General features: G+C 37.3%; 1 protein-coding gene across 4 annotated transcripts in view; it reads left to right on the top strand.

The window, feature by feature from the left end:
* TRAPPC8 (trafficking protein particle complex subunit 8) overlaps positions 1 to 20,687 on the top strand; it is a 55,209-nt gene extending 34,522 nt beyond the window's left edge. For 2 of the 4 annotated variants that reach the window (XM_054058750.1, XM_054058752.1), the window contains 10 exons: positions 912 to 1,056; positions 2,350 to 2,446; positions 3,326 to 3,394; positions 3,510 to 3,550; positions 5,246 to 5,431; positions 6,009 to 6,110; positions 13,636 to 13,683; positions 15,093 to 15,238; positions 16,585 to 16,674; positions 17,848 to 20,687. In XM_054058750.1, the coding sequence (XP_053914725.1) occupies positions 912 to 1,056; positions 2,350 to 2,446; positions 3,326 to 3,394; positions 3,510 to 3,550; positions 5,246 to 5,431; positions 6,009 to 6,110; positions 13,636 to 13,683; positions 15,093 to 15,238; positions 16,585 to 16,674; positions 17,848 to 18,082 (1,159 nt within the window). In that variant the 3' untranslated portion in view covers positions 18,083 to 20,687. The remainder of the gene's footprint in view (positions 1 to 911; positions 1,057 to 2,349; positions 2,447 to 3,325; positions 3,395 to 3,509; positions 3,551 to 5,245; positions 5,432 to 6,008; positions 6,111 to 13,635; positions 13,684 to 15,092; positions 15,239 to 16,584; positions 16,675 to 17,847) is intronic. The other 2 variants (XM_054058753.1, XM_054058751.1) reach the window with 2 other exon arrangements.
* Positions 20,688 to 22,232: the final 1,545 nt, after the last annotated feature.

Raw genomic sequence — 22,232 nt, forward strand, 5'->3', positions numbered from 1 at the left:
AAGTGATATCATCTTGTTTAACAGTACTGTTTGTAGACAGAGCATAGCTTTTAAATTTAATTAGTTTGTGACACTGGAGATCTGTACAGACATCTGTATATTTGTCTGAAGATTAACTGCAGAACTGTTGAAAGTTATTCTGTAGGTTGTGATGTTGTGATATAGAGTTCAGGAAATCACTGACTTCCCTTCCCAGAACAAGTGTTCTGTGATGTTTCAGCATATTTAGTAGGTAATGTGTGTCAAATTTTAACATGTCTCTAGTATTTCTAAGTGGAATTTATGGTAGCACAAAGGTTCTGTGTGGGAAGAGCTTGTGTTATCATGGTGTCCAGGAATTGAAGTTTGCTCACCATTAGAGAAATAGGAAGACAGCAGAGTACAGATGGTTCTAGAAGTGAACATTCAGGAGCTCAGTTTAGGGAAATTTGTTGAATGCAGTGATACTCTGTCTGGATGCTTCTTAGTAAATGTTGATGTAGGAGATGTGACTAACTAGTAGCCTTTCATGGTGTATTTACTCAAAACTTCTGTTTTTCCAAAGCATGTGGTGGCATTAGTGTCAACCCTATGCCAATACATACCTGTTTGCTTTCACTGCGTCAATTGTCTTACATCAGAAATTTCTGATGTATTTTTCGTTGTGGTAACATGAACCTTACTCCAGTATTTCAAACTGGCTAAGAGACTCTGTTTAAACAACACCTACCCACACAGCATGACACTTAAAAATAATATAGTTTTGATGGAAGCTAAAAAATGTGTATCTGGTGGTTGAAACAGATGACTTGTCTAATGACCTTAGTATTGATGGCATTCAGTACTTCTTGATGACAGGTTCTGGACAGCAGTGTGATTGTTCAGAATGTCTTTCTCTTCTTTTTTTTTTGTTTTCTTCCCCTCCTTCCTAGTCATAGAGTATTAAGGCACACTGCAGTTATTTGTACTAGCCGGTCTCTGCATATTCGAGCTACTGTCTGCAGAAGTAATGCACTTGATGAAGAAGGCAGAGGGGACACGATGTTGGTGTTTGTGGATCTAGAAAATATCAATACCGTAAGTTCTTATTTTTAATAATGATACTGTTCTAAAGCTCCGCAGGTTTGTGTCGCCAGTAGAACTGAGACTTACATAAAAGGTTTTCCCATCTTTGCAAACAGTGAATAAACCTTGCATATTGAATCTTTCCAGTTACTATTGGAAGGAGTACTAACATTAAGTTATATATCAACTCTCTGGAAGTCTGGTATGACTATCTCTATCCTAAGCAACTTCCAGTACTGTAATTAGGAGCCTTTTTTTTTTTTATTTCGGAAACATTTATTCCAAATTCATGAACATTCTTGATGATTGCAACTTTGAAGATGGCTCTGAATGAGACAACCTGTTCACCCTGCAAACTTTCAGTGAAAACACTGGTAGAATTTGTGGTAAATTGAAGTAAATATTTAAGCTCCAACTTGAAGGAAGCATCTGTGTTTACATTTATTACCAAAATCAGATATTTTTGCAAGTATAATCCAAATACAGATATGTCTGTTGTGATCTGTTAACTCAGCAAATCAGAAGAAAATATTTCAGTTTTTCATACCACACTAATTTTAAGTTTATTCATTTTTTTTGGTAAAGCTGCTTCCATTTTTTCAACCACAAAGCAAGGTAATTGAATCCTCTGCTTATAGAATTCCTACACAATTAACTGGTAGTGGAATCACTGAGCTGATTTATCATTTTGTTTTGAAGATCTATACACTGTTTTTTCTTCAGCTGCTAAAGTGAATACTATCCACTCCTTTGAGGAGAAAGGAATGTTTTAAAAGTACTTACAAAGTTACCAAGTAACATTGTGTGAGACTTAATTTTCTGCTACTGCCTCACTCTTTCCAGGAAAACCCCAAAGCTAATTTTCATTGCGTGTATATATTAAACCCAAAAAAACAGAGTTCTTGAATTTCTGAGATTTTTGACCTAGCAATATTCCTTAAGTAATCTTGGAAACTAAGTGTCCTCGCAGACAGTGTTCTGCACTGGAGTTAAAAGCCCAGGTTTTGTTATAGTTGTCTTAATCTAAAATACTAGCTTGTGGGTATTTTTCTGGGGCATCTTTGTTTCCTCTTTGTGTGACCTTGCTTACTGGAATTAGAAGTTGCTGTGAACTGGGGCTGTTTGATGTTACAGTGGGTCTTAATTCTTGTCTTGTCTCTCCTTAGTGCTGTATTATGGGTGGTGTGAATAATGAGTTAAACTAAAATTCTAACAGGATTTTCTTGCAATGAACACTTACTATGCAATGTATAACATCACAATTGTGATAGGTCTTATTTGAGGTAATTTTTGTTTCTTCCTTAGAGTGAGACTGGTGTTAAAGAATTTCATATAGTACAAGTTTCAAGTAATAGCAAGCACTGGAAGCTTCAAAAGTCTGTCAACATCTCTGGAGACAAAGGTGTGTATCATCAAAAGAATGGCAAGTCTAGCATCTGCCTGACAAGAACATTTAGAAGGATTTCACAAGAAGTTGAATATGACTATCAGGATAATTAATTTCTGAAAAGTTGATATCCCTTCCAGACATACTACAGCCCTCCTTTTGCCAGTGTTTCAAGAAAAGTATATTGACAGAACTTTCAGACTTCATTAATTTTATAAATGGGCTTAACTTACAGGCAAATTATTTGTGATGTAGAGAAATCTGTCTGGGCTGGATGACAACTTGCCTCAAAAGAAAGATGTTTCTGCTTTCCCTTAGTTACTTATATTAGTGATAAATTTAACTGATCAACAGAGTATTTGACAAGTGTTCTATTCAGTTATTAAAAATACACATGATTAGCAATTCTGGTATTCTGTCTTAGCTGCAAATACAAGCTTCTAATATTTGAGAAGGCTGACTATCCCAGGCAAAAAAGGATACTCTTATTGTATCTAGAAAATGTTATCTTTGCTTATATGCTGACATTTTGTATACTTAAAAGCTAGTCTAGACATATGTTCCTCTTATATTAGTTTGACTAGTTTACCCTCAATAGTGAATCTTTTGTCTTCTGTTCCTTCCTTCTTTCTTTCTTTCTGTCTCCATTCTGTTATGGCTCACTTCCTGCTCTGGAAGTAGATGGAAGGGGATCAGCAGAAGATGCATCTTTACTACCGTGCAGTCAAAGAAAATTCATCATGTTTACTATCGTGCAGTTTTTCTGCTTGATTAGTTATGCTTCTCGACTACTATCAGTGGTTTTCTTATTTGTGAAGTTTAATGACTGACTTGTGCTAATGAGAGTCTCTGGTCATGCTGAGGGGAAAAAAATTTTCAACCTTTTTCTTTCAGATACTAAACTTGCTAGCAGAGAGAGAGCCAAGTTATGCTTTAAAGCAGTAAGATGCAAAAACTCAGAAGGTAGGTTCTCTCTGGAATGGGGTAACTTTTTGAAGAAGATGCTATTTGGATACTGTATACTGAAGTTGTGACTTCTCATGATGCTGAAACAATGCCTTCTCTTTTTATCCCTTAGAAAATTACACATTTGCAGACATTGTTTTTGGAAATGAGCAGGTAGGTGAACTGGTGCAACTGCATATTTTGTCTTGTGCAAGGTATCCCTGTCACGTGCAAGTATCCCAGTGAAAGCCTTATTTAAAATTAAAAAATGAGAACAGTTCTGTCATAGGTGAAGTTTTGCATGTTGACTATTGCTCTTCTAGGTCAGCTCTCTTTTTTTACAAAGAGATGGTAATGGAGCGTAGGTAGTGGATAGTCTGGAACTTTTAAGTTACCAAAGTGACAGCTGAACTACTTTGGGAGTGCATTGCAATGTGAACTTCTTGCTGACATTTTTCCTTCTTTCCCATCTCTTCAGAGCAGTTCTTTTGAATATCTCCCAGTCCTCTAGTTTTCTAGTAGAGGTCTGTGGATGTCAGATTCTTGTTCAATTGTTTTTTTCTTAATTGTATTTTTACTAGAGTAAGTTAAAAAAATCTAATTAAAGGCTTGTCCTAAAAATAATCTGAAAATCTCTAACGAACATAGGTACCTGAATTTCAAAACTGCTAATGTAGTTTGCAGTCAGTTCAAGGAGTCTGTTTCTTTGATTTTTCTTCAAGTTTAATACTTGCAGGCTACCATGCCCTTTTATTATTTTAAACATACAGATATTGTCTGAAGAAGAATCCTTTTAGCAAATGATCTTGGCACAGCGAATGCTTTTCCAAAACCTACGGAGAATAGGCCACTTGCATGGAGTTGGAAATCTGCATTAGCAGAGTGGATTTAGTTAGCTGGATGTCAGCTTGCTTATTGTATGCTTATTGTATATTTTCCATATATGTATCCAGCTTTTAGAGGCAAGGAGGACCTGCTCACTGCCACTTCATTTTATTGGTATATAAATGGAATTTAGGGGTCTACCTCAGATTTTTAGTCCTCTCTGCATTTTTAAGGTTAGATGAGCTGCAGGAATTTAAGCTTTCTTGTACAAACATGTTCTCTAATGGGGAGGACGGGGAGGGGAACCTCCCTTCTAGACAATTATGCCAAAAGCAGGTTGTCTTGCTGTGTATGAGTATTATGCTAATACAATACTTCACCTTTCTAGGGTATGCTGTTACAGCGCTGCTAACCTTTTTAAAAGGGAGGATTTAGGAAGCTAAAGTTTCTTACTTATCCTGCTGTCCTAAAATCACTGCCTGCTTATCAAGCTTTTGGTATTGGAAGAGCTTAGTACAAATGATGACAAATTTGACAAACAGCACATTGTTTCTGACTGTAACAGTTATAAACAGGGAATATGCTGTGCAATCTATTGTCTTTGCTATTGCTAGCAAAATATATGTCCCTAACTTAGATAATTTGAGCTAACCTGAGGAAAATGTTAATAAGCAATAATGATTTGCATGTGAGTTAGTTTCAGAGTCAGTTGGACACTTAAGCTCTGTCCACAAGATATATCACAGGAGGCTGTCTGGTGATAACAATCAAAGCCCTTGTTTCCCAGTTTGGTATTTTCAGTTTTAGCACAACAATCTGTGGCTCTATTTCCCTGTATTACCTTAGACAGCTCATTAGGTAGGGCTAATCTCAAATATGCCAAGCGTGGAAACGATGACCTGTGGCATCCTATAGGTTTTCAAGGGGATGCAAAGCAAGATAATGGGACTGAAATACTACAGTGATGAGCTCTGTTAGATTAACTTGTGTCAGATTGCGTCCTGTTCTGAGAGCACTCTTTCTTGCCTTTTTTTTTCCTTACAGATAATAAGTTCAGCCAGTCCTTGTGCAGACTTTTTCTTTCAAAGCTTATCCTCTGAGTTTAAAAGAACGCATATGCAATCTCATACTCGTGCATCTCAAAGGGCTGTGAAACAATCATTTGATGAGACAGTCAGGTTGATACAAAGATGCAGTGAAGTAGACTTGAACATTGTTGTGCTGTGGAAGGTATGTATGGTTGTGGCCTTTGGTAACTGGGCCGTGACATATAACTGATGGAAAATAATTTATTGTGGCACCCTGAACTTTCAAATACATTCATATGAAATTTATGGGTGAAATGTTTTTATGAAAACGGACAAAGGAACTACGATGATATCAAGAAGCAAAGACAGTCTTAGTAGCTATTAGTGTAATAAGTATGCTTAAAGTGATTTTACGTTATTTTGGATGCAACCAGTTCTTAAGCTCTACTCTTAAAAGAAGAAATTCTGAGATCTTAAACCAAGAGATATGTTAATCCTTGTTTTTGTCATAGAACTGTAAGAGTGACCCAGTCTGCTTTGAAAAAGAGCTCATTTACCAGAATGCAGACATTAAATAGTGAAAATTGACAGTCTAAACTTTAGCAATTGTCTGTGCTTACAAAATTAAAAGCACACATAAAGTAAGTATGTCACGTTAGCCTTTAGGGTTTGAACAGTACATCATGTTTCACTGAAGCCAGAGGGAAGGTCAGTAGTTATATATTACGAAGCTTGTGATAGTTTCTGATCTGCTAATGTCTTTGTATTGTATTCTGTAGGCATATGTTGTGGAAGACAATAAGCAGCTTATTTTGGAGGGCCAGCATCATGTTGCCCTTAATACAGTTGGGAAGGAGGCTTTTTCATTTCCTCAGAAGCAGGTAATCTAGTGTGAAGTTTTCCTTTACAATCACTTCTTTCTCAATATAGAATTGTAAATAAGTGGAACCTCTTTAGGTGTTTTTGTAGAATCTGATATCTAATGTGTTATTGCTAAAAACATACAGGCTTAATTCAATTTTGATTAGTCATCTGTATTGAAATAGCTAGGCTCAGTTTAAAGATGAGAAAAGCGAAGTACAGGTAAGTATACTGCTATGCAATTAGAGTAATCTGTTGTAATAACATTTCAGGGTAGAACTAAGAGTTTAATACCATTAATAAGTCTAATGTTTATTTCAAAGCAAAGTTAATAGTAAAGTGGTGGAATTTTTCTTTTAGTGTTACAGAATCAGTTTTATTAATTATACTGCTATGCACAACTTTTAATTGAAGACTTTTAGTATAAAATGTTAGAATAGCAGAAACACTGGAGCAGTTAAAAAGACAGAATCACAGTATCATTTAGGTTGGAAAAGACCTTTAAGATCATCAAGTCCAACTGTAAAGCTAACACTGCCAAGTTCACCACTAAACCATGTCCCTAAGTGCCACATCTACACATCTTTTAAATACCTCCGGAGGTGTTGACTCTACTACTTCCCTGGGCAGCATGTTCCAATGCTTGATAAATGTTTTGGTGAAGTAATATTTCCTGATATCCAGTCTAAAATTCCCCTGGTGTAACTTGAGATCTCTTCCTCTCATTCTATTGCTTGTTACTTGGGAGAGGAGACTGACACCCATGTCACTACAACCTCGTGTCAGGTAGTTGTAGAGCGGGATGAAGGTCTACCCTCAGCTGCCTCCTTCTCCAGATTAAATCCCAGTTCCCTCAGCTGCTTCTCATAAGACTTGTGCTCCTTATGCTTCATCATCTTGGTTGCCCTTTTCTGGATACACTCCAGCACCTCAATGTCTGTGTTCTAGTGAGGGCCTCAAAACTGAACAAGTATTTCAGGTGCAGCCTCACCTGAAGTGCTGAGTAGGGGGAATGATTGCTTCCCTACTCCTGCTGGCCACACCATTTTTGATACAAGCTGGGGTGCCGTTGGCCTTCTTGGCCACCTGGGCACACTGCTGGCTCACATTCAGCTGGCTATCAACTGGCACCACCAGGTCCTTCTCCACCAGGCAGCTCTCCAGCCATTCATTCTGAAGCATGCAGTGTTGCATGGCATGGTTGTGACAGAAGCACAGGACCCAGCACTTAGCCTTGTTGAACCCCATGCAGTTGCCCTCATCCAAGACTCCAATAGGTCCATGGGAATTGATCAATTCATAGCACATTACTTCTACTTCACTTTTTACTTCACAGCTCCATAGCCTATTTGTGTAAAAAAATCTGTAAATGGTTGGTGGATGTCTCCTGGTACATGAATCAGTAACTACTAGGGAAGCTATAGATAAGCTTAAAATAGTGTAAGATAGTAATTTGAGATAACGTAAAAACTTCTATGCTGTGTCTTGTACTTGTTTAGTCTTCTGCTGAGCAGTATATCACTGTTTCTTCTTGCTTTGATGCATTGTATTTATCAATATAGCAAATATCAGATGTGGCTTTTAGTGAGTTCTTACTGGAAGTTGCAGCAAGTAGTACTATATATAAATGTTGTCAATAAAACAGTATAGGACAAATGTGTGTTTCTGTATATATGTGGTGACATTAGTGAATTACACTGAGGCTGTGCACTTGGTTTTGTTTAGTAAGCCTTTAAGTATTTTTATATCATTAAGGTGAGTTTTCCATTTAGCTCTTTATGCTATGGAATAGGTGGGAATAGATTGAAAGGGGCATGTAGTTTGAGTGAAACTGCCTTTTTGAGGTCTGCTTCTAGCAAATGGGTGGGAAGGGTAGTAGTAGTGATGAATCATATCTGCTTCCTAAAATAAACAACTGACCATGCCCGAGATAAATTTACGTTTCTTGTCAATTGCACTAAAATTTAAATTGTCTGCGTCAAAGTCAAACTGACAAATGAATGCTGCCGCCGGCAACAAGGAGGATCCAGATGTATTCTCAATTTAAAGAATACATGCTACTATATTTACGTACTCTTGTCTATAATGTTTCTCATGTGTTGTTGTTGTTATTGTTGTTGTTGTTATTATTATTACAGAATCATAAAAGGGTTTGGGTTGGGAGGGACCTTGTAGATCATCTAGTTCCGACCGCCCTGCTATGGGTAGGGACACATCCCACTAGACCAGGCTGCTCAAGGCCCTATTCAGTGTGACCCTGAAAACTTCTGGGGAGAGGGCATCCATAACTTCCCTAGGCAACCTATTATAATGCCTCATCACCCTCATTGTGAAGAATTTCTTCCTAAGACTGAATCTAAATCTTCCCCTTCCCAATTTAAAGCCATTCCTTCTGGTCCTATCAGTACATACCCTTGTGAAAAGTCCCTGCCCAGCTTTCTCTGTAGGCAGCCTCCGCATACTGGAAGGCCTCTGTAAGGTCTCCCTGCAGCCCTCTCTTCTCTAGGCTGAACAACCCCAACTCTTTCAGCCTGTCCTCATAGCAGAGGTGTTCCAGCCCTCTGATCATCTTCATGGGCAGTGTTAGAAAATCCCAAACCCAAACGTTACTTCTAACTTAACACTCAATATGTGGTTTGGAGGTTGTCTTGTAAATCGTATTTATTCTCCAAGTCAAAAACTGGGTTGGAAAGTCTAGACTGTTCCTGAATGTCTTGTGCTAACAGTGTAGAAGTTGTCTTTTGTGGTCTAGACAGCAGAGGGAGATGGAGGCGCATACTTTTCACCAATGTGTGATGGCTACCTGTTCTAAATGATAAAGGACTGCTCGCATCTGAAAAAAATTATTTGGAGATTCTGAGCAGGGTGTCATCTGGGATGCAGGAATCTGCTCCTTGCATTTCTTGCTGTGTTCTATTTGTTGCTCTTCAGTGAATTTCTTCTTGACTTGAGCTGCTTCTAACTTTAAGCTTTTGCAAGCAGGAAATGTTTTTTGTCTGTGTGGCAATAAAGCCACCTCCAACCAGGAGCAATAATAAGAACAAGATTTCTCTCTGCAACCTCTTTTATTTTTTTTTTATTTTTTTATTTTTAGCTTTCTGAAAAATGGCTTGGATCTTAGCTAGATTTGTCAAATTAACTATGCTGAGTAAACAAGATAGCTTGCTTTATTTGGTTAAATTCTGTGTATTGGTTGGCTTCCGGTGCTCTGTAAATTATGGTATATCTTGGACTATTTTTTTGCCAGCTTTTAAGGATTTTGTTTGGATTTATAGGTGCTTCTAGAACTGTTCAGGGAAACAAAGCTGCAGGAAAGCACTGTAGTAGAAGAGCAGTAGATCTGTAATCATTGGTACTTGTTATAATTCTCAAGTTCTTATAGCAGTTGCTAATAGATTAGTACCTGGATGCACTGATGTAAAGTTATCTTTATCAAATGTCCAAGCTAAGATGTTAGACTGACTGAGATGCAAGGGCACGTGGTTACTTTGCGCTCAGTTCATTGTGGAACAAGTAATGGATACAGCAGGAACATGCAACAGACATCAGTGTGCTGTTATTCCTCTACTGTAGTAGCATAACTCGCCATAATATTTGATAAAATCAAGATTAAAACCTCTGGTTTCTATAAAACACGAGGTAGTGGGATTTAGGGGAGGCTTAAAATCTTCTTTACAGCTAAAATGTCTATATGTACCCACACAAAAAGAAAGAAAATAACAGTGAAATTCTATACATACTGTTTCTTCTCATGTCTGTTCAAAATAGAATTAAGAATGCTAAACATTTTCCTTCTAACCAAGACAAGGATAACTGACTTTTTAAATCTTTGTTTTTCTGTCATTGAAAACAGTTTTTTGTTTACGCTACAAGGTTTTTATATATTTAACTCCATAGCACTGCTTTTAAGCATACATTACTGGACACAGTAGACTTACCAAGTGATGTGATAAACTGCTTGTATCTTTATATTCTAGAAGTTTGAAATCATAACATGCAGTGTGCTGAAGGAACACTTAAAGAGTATTGACTCTGTTAAAGCATTTCTTTGTTTTATTTAGAAAGTTCTCTGAATAATATGGAAAACAATTATATTCCTATCCTTTCACTCACTTGTGTTTTTGAAAAAAAAATGACCTTTAGTTGGAGTTAGGGAAAAATGGTAAAGGTAGTTTATTTTGTTGAAAAAGAAGTACAAAAGGTGCCATAAAGTGATATGTTATAGTCACTAGCTACAATATGTGAAGAATAAATCCCGTAAGGTGTTAGTAAAGTGATTAGGTCTGAATAGATCTGTTAGCAGTAGTAGTTTGAGTCCAAATAGTAAAAGCTGTGCTAATAAAAATTAGCTACATAATTGTAAATAATAGCTGATTTTATTTTTTTTTTTGACAATGATAATGCTTTGGTTCCGTTGCTCTTCTTCTCTTTTTGAACTTGCTTTGAGGAATGGGATTGTTTTAAGTGAAGTTCAACTTAAGATTGCATCTGAAATACAGCTCTCTTATTCGTGACATCTGTACATTAATTTAGCAAAAGAACAAAAACTTCTAATACCTAAAGCAACCATTCACAGTTAGGGCTGTTGATCTTAATTCTGTCTTCCATGTTTTTGTAATCTGGTGAATTCAGTCCAAAAGATTCCAAAGTATAGTATGGTGGGATGGAAGTAGTGTGGGGCTGGCGCATTTGCCTCACTTCTGATTGGTGAAGACTTCACAGTAATGGAAGATGAGTAGTCTAGCTGAGACTTTTCACTTGGGCCCAATGGCATGTTGGGAGTAGTGTGTCCATACTTCTGAAACACATTAGCACGTGAGTCTAAACTCAGTTTGCATTTGAGTCTAGGTAAGAGAAAGTGTCTGACTATGTTTTATTTAAGGCATACTTTTTGTTTTTAAGATACTGTCCCCATGTAGAGCTTTCTGTATTCGTTGTGCGGTGGTCTTGTAACGCAGAAAGTGGATACCTTTCAGGCTGAATTAATCCAGATGTCCTCCAGGACTACACGTAATGTGCTTACGTGCTGCTTATTCAGTCCAGTGGATTAGACCAGCACTAGCCTGAAGTAAAATATTTAAAATATGTATAGTATAGATTTTTAGCCTTTTAGCAGTGTTACGCTTCAGACGTGATGACATTCAGAAACACCTCTTCTTAATGTAGATGCAACTCAGTGAGGGAGCAATAGTTTGGTTGGAAGTATGGAATTTTTGAAAGTTGGGAGAGGGTGAGGTTTAAATAACTGTTTTTCTAAAGTGAATTATTGGAAGTGGCATCTTGTGCTAGTTTGAAGTTTTTTACTGAATACATGGGGTGGGATACTAGTATCAAACACGAATCATTTGAATGGATTTAAGATATTCATTAAACAGTCTTTCTGGTGAGGAAAGCAAAATTCTTAAGGGTAAACATGAAGTGCTGATGTATACATTTTTCACAGTTGTATGATTTAGTGTACCAGTTACTGTACCAGTTTGGGAGGACTGGCTTGTCTTGTTGTCATGAATGAAATATTCCAAAATTGGGAAAAAATTATCTACTGCTCTAACCATGGATGGACCTGCAGAGCCGATGATAATGCATTTCAAAGCACAAATGTTATTACTGGTGTCCATTTCTGTAGTTAGGAGCTAGAATGAATATGGATGGGTTTGCATTGTGAAGGAAACCAACTTAAAACTGAGGTTTTAAAATGGGAGTTCTCTGATGTAAAATGGGAAAGGGAGACATTACTTAGGATCTCTTTGTTTCACGGTTATTCTGTTGCTTTAATATATTCTGCTTTTACTTATGCTAGGCATTGTTCAAGAGTTTCCTGTTTTCTCCCGTGCTGTCCATATCGGCCCTTAGAGGGCAAATGTGCCAAATTTCCAAACAACTTGGAAATCAAATTGTGGTGTTTGTTTCAGAGGACATTGACCCAATAATCGAGAGGGTTTTTTTTTCTTTAAATTAATAACTTTAAGTTATCTAATATAATTTAGCAAAGTCCTTTAAAATGACTGCATGTGAAGATACCATCACTTCTATCCATCTTATGGAAGGGAAGAAACTTTTCAAATTGAAAGTGCATTCTAAGAGATTAAAAAAGATGTATTGAGAGCAGACCTGTCTGTTATATCTATCATATAGTTCAAAAGAGATTTTGAACATTGTAAATTTTAACTTTTCCGACTTTTAGCTTAATGCAGTGGCAGGAGGTATCTGAAATGAGTATGAATGACTAAGACACAATATCAGAAGTGTAAAGAGGGTAATTTATAACTTTGTTTCAAAGTAGCAAAATTCAGACTCTAAAGGTCCAGGCTTTTTTTTTAACTACTGGATAAGTGAAGACGTGAAGATTATTCTGCTTGTAACAGTAAGTTTGTATCTAGATATTTGTTTGAAGGTGGCCTTTGTAGATGGCTTTGGGCAGCAGAAACTGTAAAATAGAAACAACTTTCCTAGCAGGGTATGCACAGTTTGTAGGTCTTGGAAGATAGCTGTGGCATTAGTGTGATTCTGGTGCTTCTGCCTGTTGCACGTTTCTAGTGATGACCCAGAATGCTAAAAATGCAGCTGTAAAATTTAAAGCAATAATAAACACCCTCACCCCTTAAATTCTTCCAAAGTTTGTGATGATGAAGTCTCTTCCAGTCAAGCTTATGTAAGCTTCTACCAGTATGTATGGATGAGAACTTCAAACAAACACCTTAACCATTTTTTGAAGTGGGTGTCTTAACCATTATTGTGGCATTCTTGTATGCAACATGTGGTGCTTGATGTCTGCTGGAGCCCATGGCACTTCTAAAGGCTTTGCAAGTACTCATAATGGGTCAACAAGCAGACTTTTGGTGTTAAAACTTTTGGTTTTGCCTTTAAAAAGGCAATACTCCATTTGGGCAGGTATTGTAGGAGTTCATCAATAAAATACCACCTGCTTAATTCTTGACTTCGTTTTACTTTGTTTCTAAGTGTAAATAACCCAAGGGCTTGAGGCTATTATTTGCTTAGTGCATATTCTTGAAGAGATGGCATAGGTGCCCAAGTAGCCATGGCTGACTTTTTTTTTGTAGACTTGATCCAATTTTCTGAGCTTCATAGTCAGGTAGGAGTTTAATGCATCCTTGAACTTCATGTTTCTTATTAGCTGTCTCTAGGTGGCTCCCTGATCTGTGTGTGTATTTTCTTGGTTCCCATTCAGAAGAGCTTAATTCTCATCATATGCTTTGAGAAGGAGAATCGTGTATTAAATATCATGTCTTAGCCTTTGTTCTAGGTATACAATTACAAAAAAACTACATTTGAGCAGCCGAACTGGGAGAGACAGACATCTCTTCCCAAGCTGACACCCAGAGGCTGGCTGGAATTAAGGTTTAGATCTGTGATGGTAAATGGTTAATCCTACTGCTTTCCAGTCCATTAACAGAGATGTAATGTTAGGATGAAAGTTTTGAAATGTTAATGGCACTCTGCACTTTCACCAGTAAATGTTCCTGCTGCATTTCATGATGTTCTTTTCTATTTGTAGAGATAAACCTTCGTATTTGTCTTTTGTAGGGTTTTAAAAAAATACTCGGGAATTCTGATTGGGAGGACTTGGAACAGGTAATTGACTCCAGGGCAAACTACAGTGTGTAGGATGTTGATACATGGTTGAAAAGGAAACTGGTTGGACTGTACTGAGGGGAAAGATAAATTTTAATGAAAACCTATTATCTTGTTTCTGGCAGCAAGTGTTTTTCTTACTGTCTATTTTCATAGAGTTAGATACCCATAGGGTAGGGTGGAAATATCAAATTCATTGAAAGCTTAATATATTTAATTTTTACTTGGAAATATGTTTTTTTTTCTTCTCAAATTACTTTTTAAGAAAGCTACTTTTCCTTTTGAAAGGAAAGAATTGCAAACCTCGTGAAACATTTGATGTCTTCCTGGCGTTGCCAGCACAGGCAAATGGTGACAGAGTTGTTCATACGTGTCACAGAATGCCCAGTGCATCTGTTATTTTGAGTTGTTGTTTGTTGCCTGTAGTAATTCTTTTCAACCTAAAGTACAACCCATCGCCCTTAAATGAAAAAAAATTTCTTTATTACACTGTACTGACTTGTTGGTGGCTTTTAAGAATATTTCATATGCTTTTAGTAATCAATCACACTTATTACTGCAAATTCTTTTTTTTCCAAAGGGTGACTTTTTGTAGAATAGATTAATAAGGGAATACTGAAGGGCAGCCCCTTCCTGACTAAATCCTGCTCACAAAACAGATTAAATTATCTTAGAGTTACAGTAGTGCTGTGATGCTGGGCCAAATGCGGCCTGATTGCATCATTTGGTGTTGCATCTTTCTGTATCATCTAATTTCTTCTGCTTCAGAGATTGATTCTGTCCACAGGGTTAGATTGAATCCCAAGTAGTGTGTCAATGCTTTGCTTGGGCTTTTAGATGGGGGCAAAGGAACCTTTCATATCTTCAAGAACTTGCTATGTAGTTTTTAAGATACTCTCTACTATTAAATAATTTGTCATTGCTGGTATGTTCCTATAAATTTATGCTTACTTTACTTGGGATCTGTTTTGGGAAACTTGCCTATTGTCTTTCCTGGTGTTAACTTCCCAGGGCAAGTGATGGATTTTTTTTCTTTTGTACAACTGCTGGATAGAAAACTGTGTAAATGCTGTTCCTTTTTCTTAGAAACAAACCAAAACCAAACACTTAACAAACTATTACAACAATAGCATCCTTTTGTGAAACTTGCATGATTAGTGTTTTCACAAACAGCTTGAAATTCTCTGACTCGAGAGAAGGTAACAGATAGATCATTCCGGTTCTTCATCTAGCATGCTTAAATACAAAGCACATAGCAAAAGATTGTAAGCTTTATGATGCTGTAGACTTAACTTCCCTGGAGTTATAGTTCATAATGGAAAATTGTAGCTTCTGTGACTGTAGTTCTTGTGTTGCATTGCGCAGTACCTTATGTCAGTATTTTAAACATCATTCTGAATTTGTTTCAGGAATTACCAGAAATGGTTCTTTTGAAGTTTTTTCGATCAGAAAATGCACCAGTACCTGCAAGACCAATGCCAGAGCAGCTTTCTAATCTTATCAAAACAAGTCTTCATTATCCAGAGTCTTTCAATCATTCTTTTCATGAAAAAAGGTTAGTGCAATATTTTCTTTAAAGTTTTGAAATACTTTTACTTTGACATAAATCCTGTTGAGATTCTATGTGGTTTATGATATGAAAGGTAAAAGTATGGTATGCAAGAGTGAAGTCTTGCTCAATTCTTAAACTTGCTGCCTCAGAATTGTATAGTTAAAATGAAACCTTCCTGTAGAGAAGCAGGCTGTAAAACACGGTAGTGTTAATTTTTACTAATATCAAACTTACTAAAAGAAAAATAAACACTGCTGCCTTTGTGTTTATTTTTGGAGTCAGAGTAAACAGTGTGACATATGTTGAGAAGCTGGGTAGAATGTAAGAGGTACTGTTTAAGTCAAAAGAACTGTTACGTTTGCGGCATCTGACTCAGGATTCATATGCAGCTATGAAATGCATTATGCTTGAAATGTAAAGATAAACATTTAGGTTTCAGTTGTTTTATCTGAGAGGTCTACTGTGTTATACCTTTTCTCTAAGATTTCAGCAAATACAAGTAGTCAAAGGTGTTTCTTTCCGTATAAAATCTAATATTTAAGCTTTTTATAAGGTGGCATATTTTAATGACAGTTACAAAGCATCCATTTTTCTTGTAACAAGCTCATATCTTATTCATTGTAGTTGCTGGTTGTTCTTTTCTTCTTAGTCAAGTTTAGAATATTTAAGCTGTTAAGTAGTGGCATGGAATTCCAGTGACACAAATCGCTTGCTGCATACATAAAGGTGTTAGAGCTGCCATAGTTTGTGTCCCTGCTTCTGAATTTCTTGGTCTCTCTTGCTGCAGTGTTTTTTATAAAGCAATCATACTGATTGTGAACAAGCAGAACATTGATTGTATTAGCTATATTCAGACTAAAGGCTTAAATTAGCAATGAAATATATATGTGCTGTATGTCATTTTTGGACACTGTTGTGGCTAAACTTCAGGCCCAATGTCAGAAAATCCTCTACAGTAGACAGAAAAAATATCTGGAAAAAATGTGCTGAATGGCAGTTCAGAGAGTAGCATACTAGACCATGCTATCTCATTCTGAAATGTCTTGTCACAACAGAAGATTTCCTGTAAAATAAGATTTTTTTGCTAGTCTTTCTCAGCTGGGCAAAGGAAGGTTGTAACTTTGTTTGTCTGTCGAGCCTGTTCTGTTTACCTCAATTAATAGCTTTAATTATAAGTAACTTCAGTCAGTGTGATTATGTTGCTGTGTACACTGTCACAGACTGTTATGTAGTGGACAACTACCTGTTACTTTTCTGTTATTTGAAATGTATTTTAACTATTTAAGAGTATAATTGAGACTATTCAGAGTAATACTTTGCCTTTGCTATGGAACTATTTCTGTTTGCAGCCTCTGTCTGGTACCTGTCACTCTCCTACTTTCCAATTGCTCCCAGGCTGTTGTTGATGTGATGATTGACTTGCGACATAAACCAACAAGGTAATGTGTGAATATTATTAAACAGTATTTTCCGAGAATGCTTGCTCGATCTGGGGGAATCTGTCATGTTTTATCTGTATTGAATATCTAGAATAGGATTTTTACAACAGTGACTTCCTTGAAAGAATGGGGGGTAATAAAGGCTTCATACAGTCAAATGGGAGTCTTCAATCAGTGCTCAGTTTCATTTTACTTCTGACCATTGTTAAGGCAGGACCTTGAATTTGGGCTCTTGAATAGTTAAACTCTGCAGATCTTTCCTAAGAAAGTAGAAATGCTTTTCAACCAGTGAAATATGAGCTTCAGCAATGTTACTTTATTAAACGTGTTGCTGGGTTTTCATTTTTAAAATATTAAGTAATTTAAACATCAAAAGTTGTTTTCTACAAATGAGTATTTCATCTTGCAGTTTGGCTTAGTCTTAAAACCTTATAGAACATTAGCTATTTTTAAGACTTTCTCTATGTTTATCAGCTGAAAGCACCTGGAGATAAATTGATCTGATGAGTGGATATAGGGATCCATAAACATCCCCAAGGTTACCTTAAGTACTCTGTTTCATTGTGTGCATGTTTGTGGGGATGGGCTGTGTGTGTGGATATGGATGTAGTAGGAAAGAGGACATGTAGACATGATGGGTTTTCTGAAGGTCCGTTTACCATCTTGTTAAAGTATTAAGTACAATTCATAGGATTGCAACTGTTATCCTTTCCAAGTCTAGCTTTGTCTTGCTAGAGAAACCTTAATCCATTAAAGATTAGGCAGTGGGAGTGAGTTGGTGGTAAGGGGATAGGGAGGTGATGCAGTGGGCACTGTGGGGAAACAAAGCAAGCAAGATGCATTTGGGGAAGGCAGTGACTTAAGTGAAATTATTTATGGCAGGCAGAAAGTAAAAAAGACTCGGCAATTTCCAAGTCATCAAAGATGCCTGATGAGCTGGGCACAATCACGTCCAAATGACTGCCAGAATAGTAACTGAATATTTCCAGTTACTGCCTTTTGAAAGCAAGTTTTTTGGAAAGCGTAAACAAGCATCTCATTAAGGGGCCAATAGTGGAGACAGAGTGCATTCTGAAGTCTTGGGAAGGCTTGAGGTTGAGTGAATCTACATGATCTACAACTGGTAGGTGTGCTTCAATACAGAGAAATAACTTTGTTTAACTTCTTTTTCAGCTCAGAAGCATTAGAAATCCATGGATCTTTTACATGGCTGGGGCAAACACAGTACAAGCTTCAACTTAAAAGCCAGGAGGTCTATAGCTTGCAGCTGAAAGCTTGCTTCGTTCATACAGGCGTCTATAATCTTGGAACACCCAGAGTATTTGCCAAGCTTGCGGACCAAGTTACTTTGTTTGAAACGAGTCAGCAGAACTCCATGCCTGCACTAATTATTATCAATAATATCTGACCACTTCCTGAATAAACCACACTAAAAGACAAAATAAATGGGATTCTTTTCTTATATTGCTGGTTGAGATTTTGCTGCAGTTTTTGGATATAGCACCTCAAACATCTAACTTGTTACTAAAGATTGTGTAGGAAAGAAAATAGCAAAATATTCAGGCTACTTGTCAATTTGTTTCTCAATGCAACACCTTGGACTGAAAATGCGTTTATCCTTTTATAATGTCTTTCTTCTCTGGTAATTACAATATTCATAACATGAAATACTCCTTAACTCCAAATCTGAACATAGTTGTACATCCTATGCCCTGTCAAAAATGCAGCTTGACTGCTGTTACAACTTCCAGCATGGTGTGTTTAATGTTTGTGGCCATTTTAGCATATGGTTCAGGAAGAAACTGTCATTGGCTTTTCCCTGTCTGAAGCCATTAGTCATGATATATCCCAGCCTTACTGAGAAGTTCAATAAGATGTCTCAAATCCACTTCTGTTTCTCAGTTCTTTAATTTAAAATTTTGTTACGAGTTTTCATGCTTATGGAAACTGATCACCTTTCAAGGTTTACATAAAGTCCCACCTAGGGTGTTTAAAAAATAATTCCGTCAACCAGTTTGAGTATTTTCTCATTCATCTCAACACAGAATGCACTATTTCACAACTATGAGATTGTCATTTAAATTGTCACTTGCTTTATTATGTAACTATAATGATTGATCTGTTTAAAAAAAATCTACTTAAGATTTTCAAGAAGTGTATTATATTTATAACAAATGTACTGTAAATAGAATAAAACATACACCATATTCACTGTATGGACTTGTGGCCCATTTTTCTTCCTTTTCATACAGCTATTGCAACCTACAGGTGCCAATACTCTGTGTGTATTCTGCACTGTCTTTATTCTGGCTCTCATTGCTCAGATGAAGTCCTGGTCCTGTTGCCACATGTAGTGTTGGTATACACTGAGACTGGTAGTGGCTGCTGTATTTGCCTTTTGAGTTTATATCTGGTGTTCTCAGGTACAGCCCCCAGAGTGCAGCTGTCTGGGACATCTCAATTACTTGCTAGACACTAGGGATTTTAAATTTAAGTAAAAGCTGCTGAACACAGGGAAGGTTGTGCAAAGCTATCAAGTGCAACAAAATAAGCTAAGAGGTAGGAGTTATGGTTTAATGAGTTAGCTGAGAACAAGACAACTGAGCACCTAAAGAAGCCTAAGACTTAAGTCAGTCTGCTGTATATTGTGACAGAAGGTAATGTCTTCATAGGACAACACTGACTTATGAGGCAGTACATCTGCCTTCAGGTGCATATTTTTCTTTGTAGATAAGGTTTCCAATTGTACTTGTATGCACTACAACTGTATGACTGCCTCCAGGACTTAAAACTTCCCGAGAAGTCTTAGAACCCTTTCCCACCTTATGACCTTTAGTAGTCATACTTAATTTCACTGTGGATCATGTTGGTTTATCAACAGAGTACTTATCTAACTAAATATATTGTTTCTGGAGGCGTGGGGATTTTTTCCTGCTCTTAGGCAGATGAGAATACTACTCTTTCTAAATGGTTCTGGGCATTGTAACTTTATATCATCAGTCTTATTTCCATTTTGGCAGTCTTAGGGAAAGAGAAGTCATTATTGATGCCATTCAACTATCCAGCTGTAGACAACGATGTTCTAAGTCACGGTTGGTGCGTTTTTAAGACTTCTTCAAATACTCAAGTATACGAGTCACATTCTGATAGAGGATGTTTCCACAGGAGTTTTGTGAGATACGGGTCAGAAGTTTAGCTGCTTTTTTCAGCCTATCCGAAGAAACCGTGAAGGCATTTAATGTTTTCTCCTGTGATTTGGAATTTGTACACTTTAAAGAGTAGGCTGGAATAACAGTACAGAGACTTTCCAGGATGGGCTATCCCGATGACTGGTGTATTGCTTGTCGATGATCCTAGCTTTTGGATTTAAGTGAACCAGCACTTGTCACTTCTGTTAGTGTTAATCTACATAAAAAAACTGTGGTAAGAGATATTATGTAGCTTGGCTTGAAGGAAATAACTATGGTTATGAAGGGCTGACCCTTCATGTTTCTGAGAATATTTATAGAATTATGGCAAGCTAATGATATGGAAAGAAGCAAAAAGAGGTGGAGTAGTGTTTTGTTCAGCATGGGTAAAATTAGCAGCCTTTTCAATACAGTTTTGATATGCTTTTCTATGTTTTTGTATCTTGACACAAAATTTTTTGTACATATACCAAGTATTCCCGAAGAGTTCTTATAAATGCAAAGCTCAGCAGGATAGGCTTTCAAACTTGTAAATAAGCCAGACTTTGGTTTTGCTGAAGACAATCTCATGTAGCTAAAAAAATTCTACTCTAAACAAGCCAAACTTCTGCTTTCTCTTCATGCTTAAATAAAATATCCCCTTTATTCTCTTTCCTTATGTGATGATTAAATATACTGAAGTTTTTAACTCGTCATATTCTGAGGCAGTTTACTAAAAAGCAGTATTTGTGATTCTGATTTCTGGAGAGCTTGTCATATTGTTACAGTAGACTACTGTCAGGCCGTGTCCAAGGAATGACTCTATTTTGTAACCATTAAAATGCTTTATTTCTAAACTGTTAGATGCTGTTTCCTTCATGGCATGTTGCTGATGAGACACATTATGCATAAAAAGTATAGAGCTGTTCAAAATAGAGTTCAAAATGTAGTCAATGGCCCATTGGAATAGGAGTTTGTTATGTGATTGCTTAGGTGAGGAGCTGCCATGGAGATAGCTAAACCTGGCACCTTAATGAATTGTCATGTGGGAAACTGTGCCAATGTGTGGACCCACGGAGAAGATGAAAATCAGTTGTATTGAAATGAGAGTTACCTGATCTTGCCACTGAGCAAAGAAGTACCTCTGCAAAGCATGAAACTTTGCTGCTTGTGGAGCAATACTCATTCAGAAGAATCCTGTGAATCTGCTGTAAGGCTGAAGAGCATCTTAATGCATCTGTCGCAGCAATATTACACCTCAGAGCAGGTAAGACAGTGCGTCTTACTCTGACAGAGTTTGAATAAATCCTCAAAAATTACTAGATCTAGTGGATCTTTCTTGGTTTTAGGAATCTAATGAATTTTCATTTTCTTATGTAGCATAAACCCATGAAACTTGCTAAGCTGTGGTGTCTGGTGAAAAGCAAGATGTCCAGTGTTATTCTATGCATGGTGGGAAATTTGGGAATAATTTAGTCTTGTATTGCATAAACCAGAAATAATTCCATGCATTAGACATTAAAAAAAAAACAAAACCAAACACTTTTTGAGCTGTGTCACTGTAAAGGCAAAGTCATTTACTTGTCTCTGGTTTGTCTTAAGCACTGTCTGAGTGTAGGGTGTGTGCGCCTGAGGGCCTCTCTCCTGGTTCAGTGCAAGGGGGAGGTGTAGGAATAAGCACAGCTCCTCTCCTTCACCTCTGGATGGACTCGCTCTCTGGGGCAAGTTTCTACAGAAGAGGGGGGAGATGCAGCAGCAGATGCTGCTTTGTGTTGTGCGTGTCCCCTCCACCTGTCCAACTGCCCAGGAGTCTCCAGACCTTCCCAAAGGAGCTTCTGCACACAGTAAGACCACCCCTCACATGCCAATGGGGCATGGACTTGCCTTCATAAATAGAAATCGCAAAAGAGCATGTGAAGAACTATGAGACCATGTGTTCCTGAAGAACTGCTGTGCTTCATTGGAGTGAGAACCCTTTTCTTTTTTTCGTTTTCCCCACCTACTACCCACTGTGTTCTCCCTCATTCTCTTTCTCACTTATCCCACTGTGTTTCCTTTTCTCTTTCCTGGCATTGTGGAGTCTGTGTCAGATTAAGTCTGAGTTGTGTTTTGTGACCTTGGCCGTGTTCAGGATATCAGGTTGTAGTGTGACCAGATTGAGATCTGTTTTTGCAACTTTGGGAAGTGGCTACTTGGAGTGCAACCGAGCATCTGGTTTGTTGTTTTGGCTGTGTCCAAAATAAACACTGCGTTTGGTTTTACCCCAAGAGATTTGTCGGTCTCCGGGTTGATGTGTAGATATCAAATGACTCTCTCTCTTCATCTGTGCAGGTTCGAGCGGTCCCTGATTGTCATCAAAAACTTGTTCCTGAAATTAGGGGAATTCTGCCA

This window comes from Cuculus canorus, chromosome 2 (genome assembly GCF_017976375.1).
Source record: "Cuculus canorus isolate bCucCan1 chromosome 2, bCucCan1.pri, whole genome shotgun sequence".
Taxonomy (NCBI): Eukaryota; Metazoa; Chordata; class Aves; order Cuculiformes; family Cuculidae; genus Cuculus; species Cuculus canorus.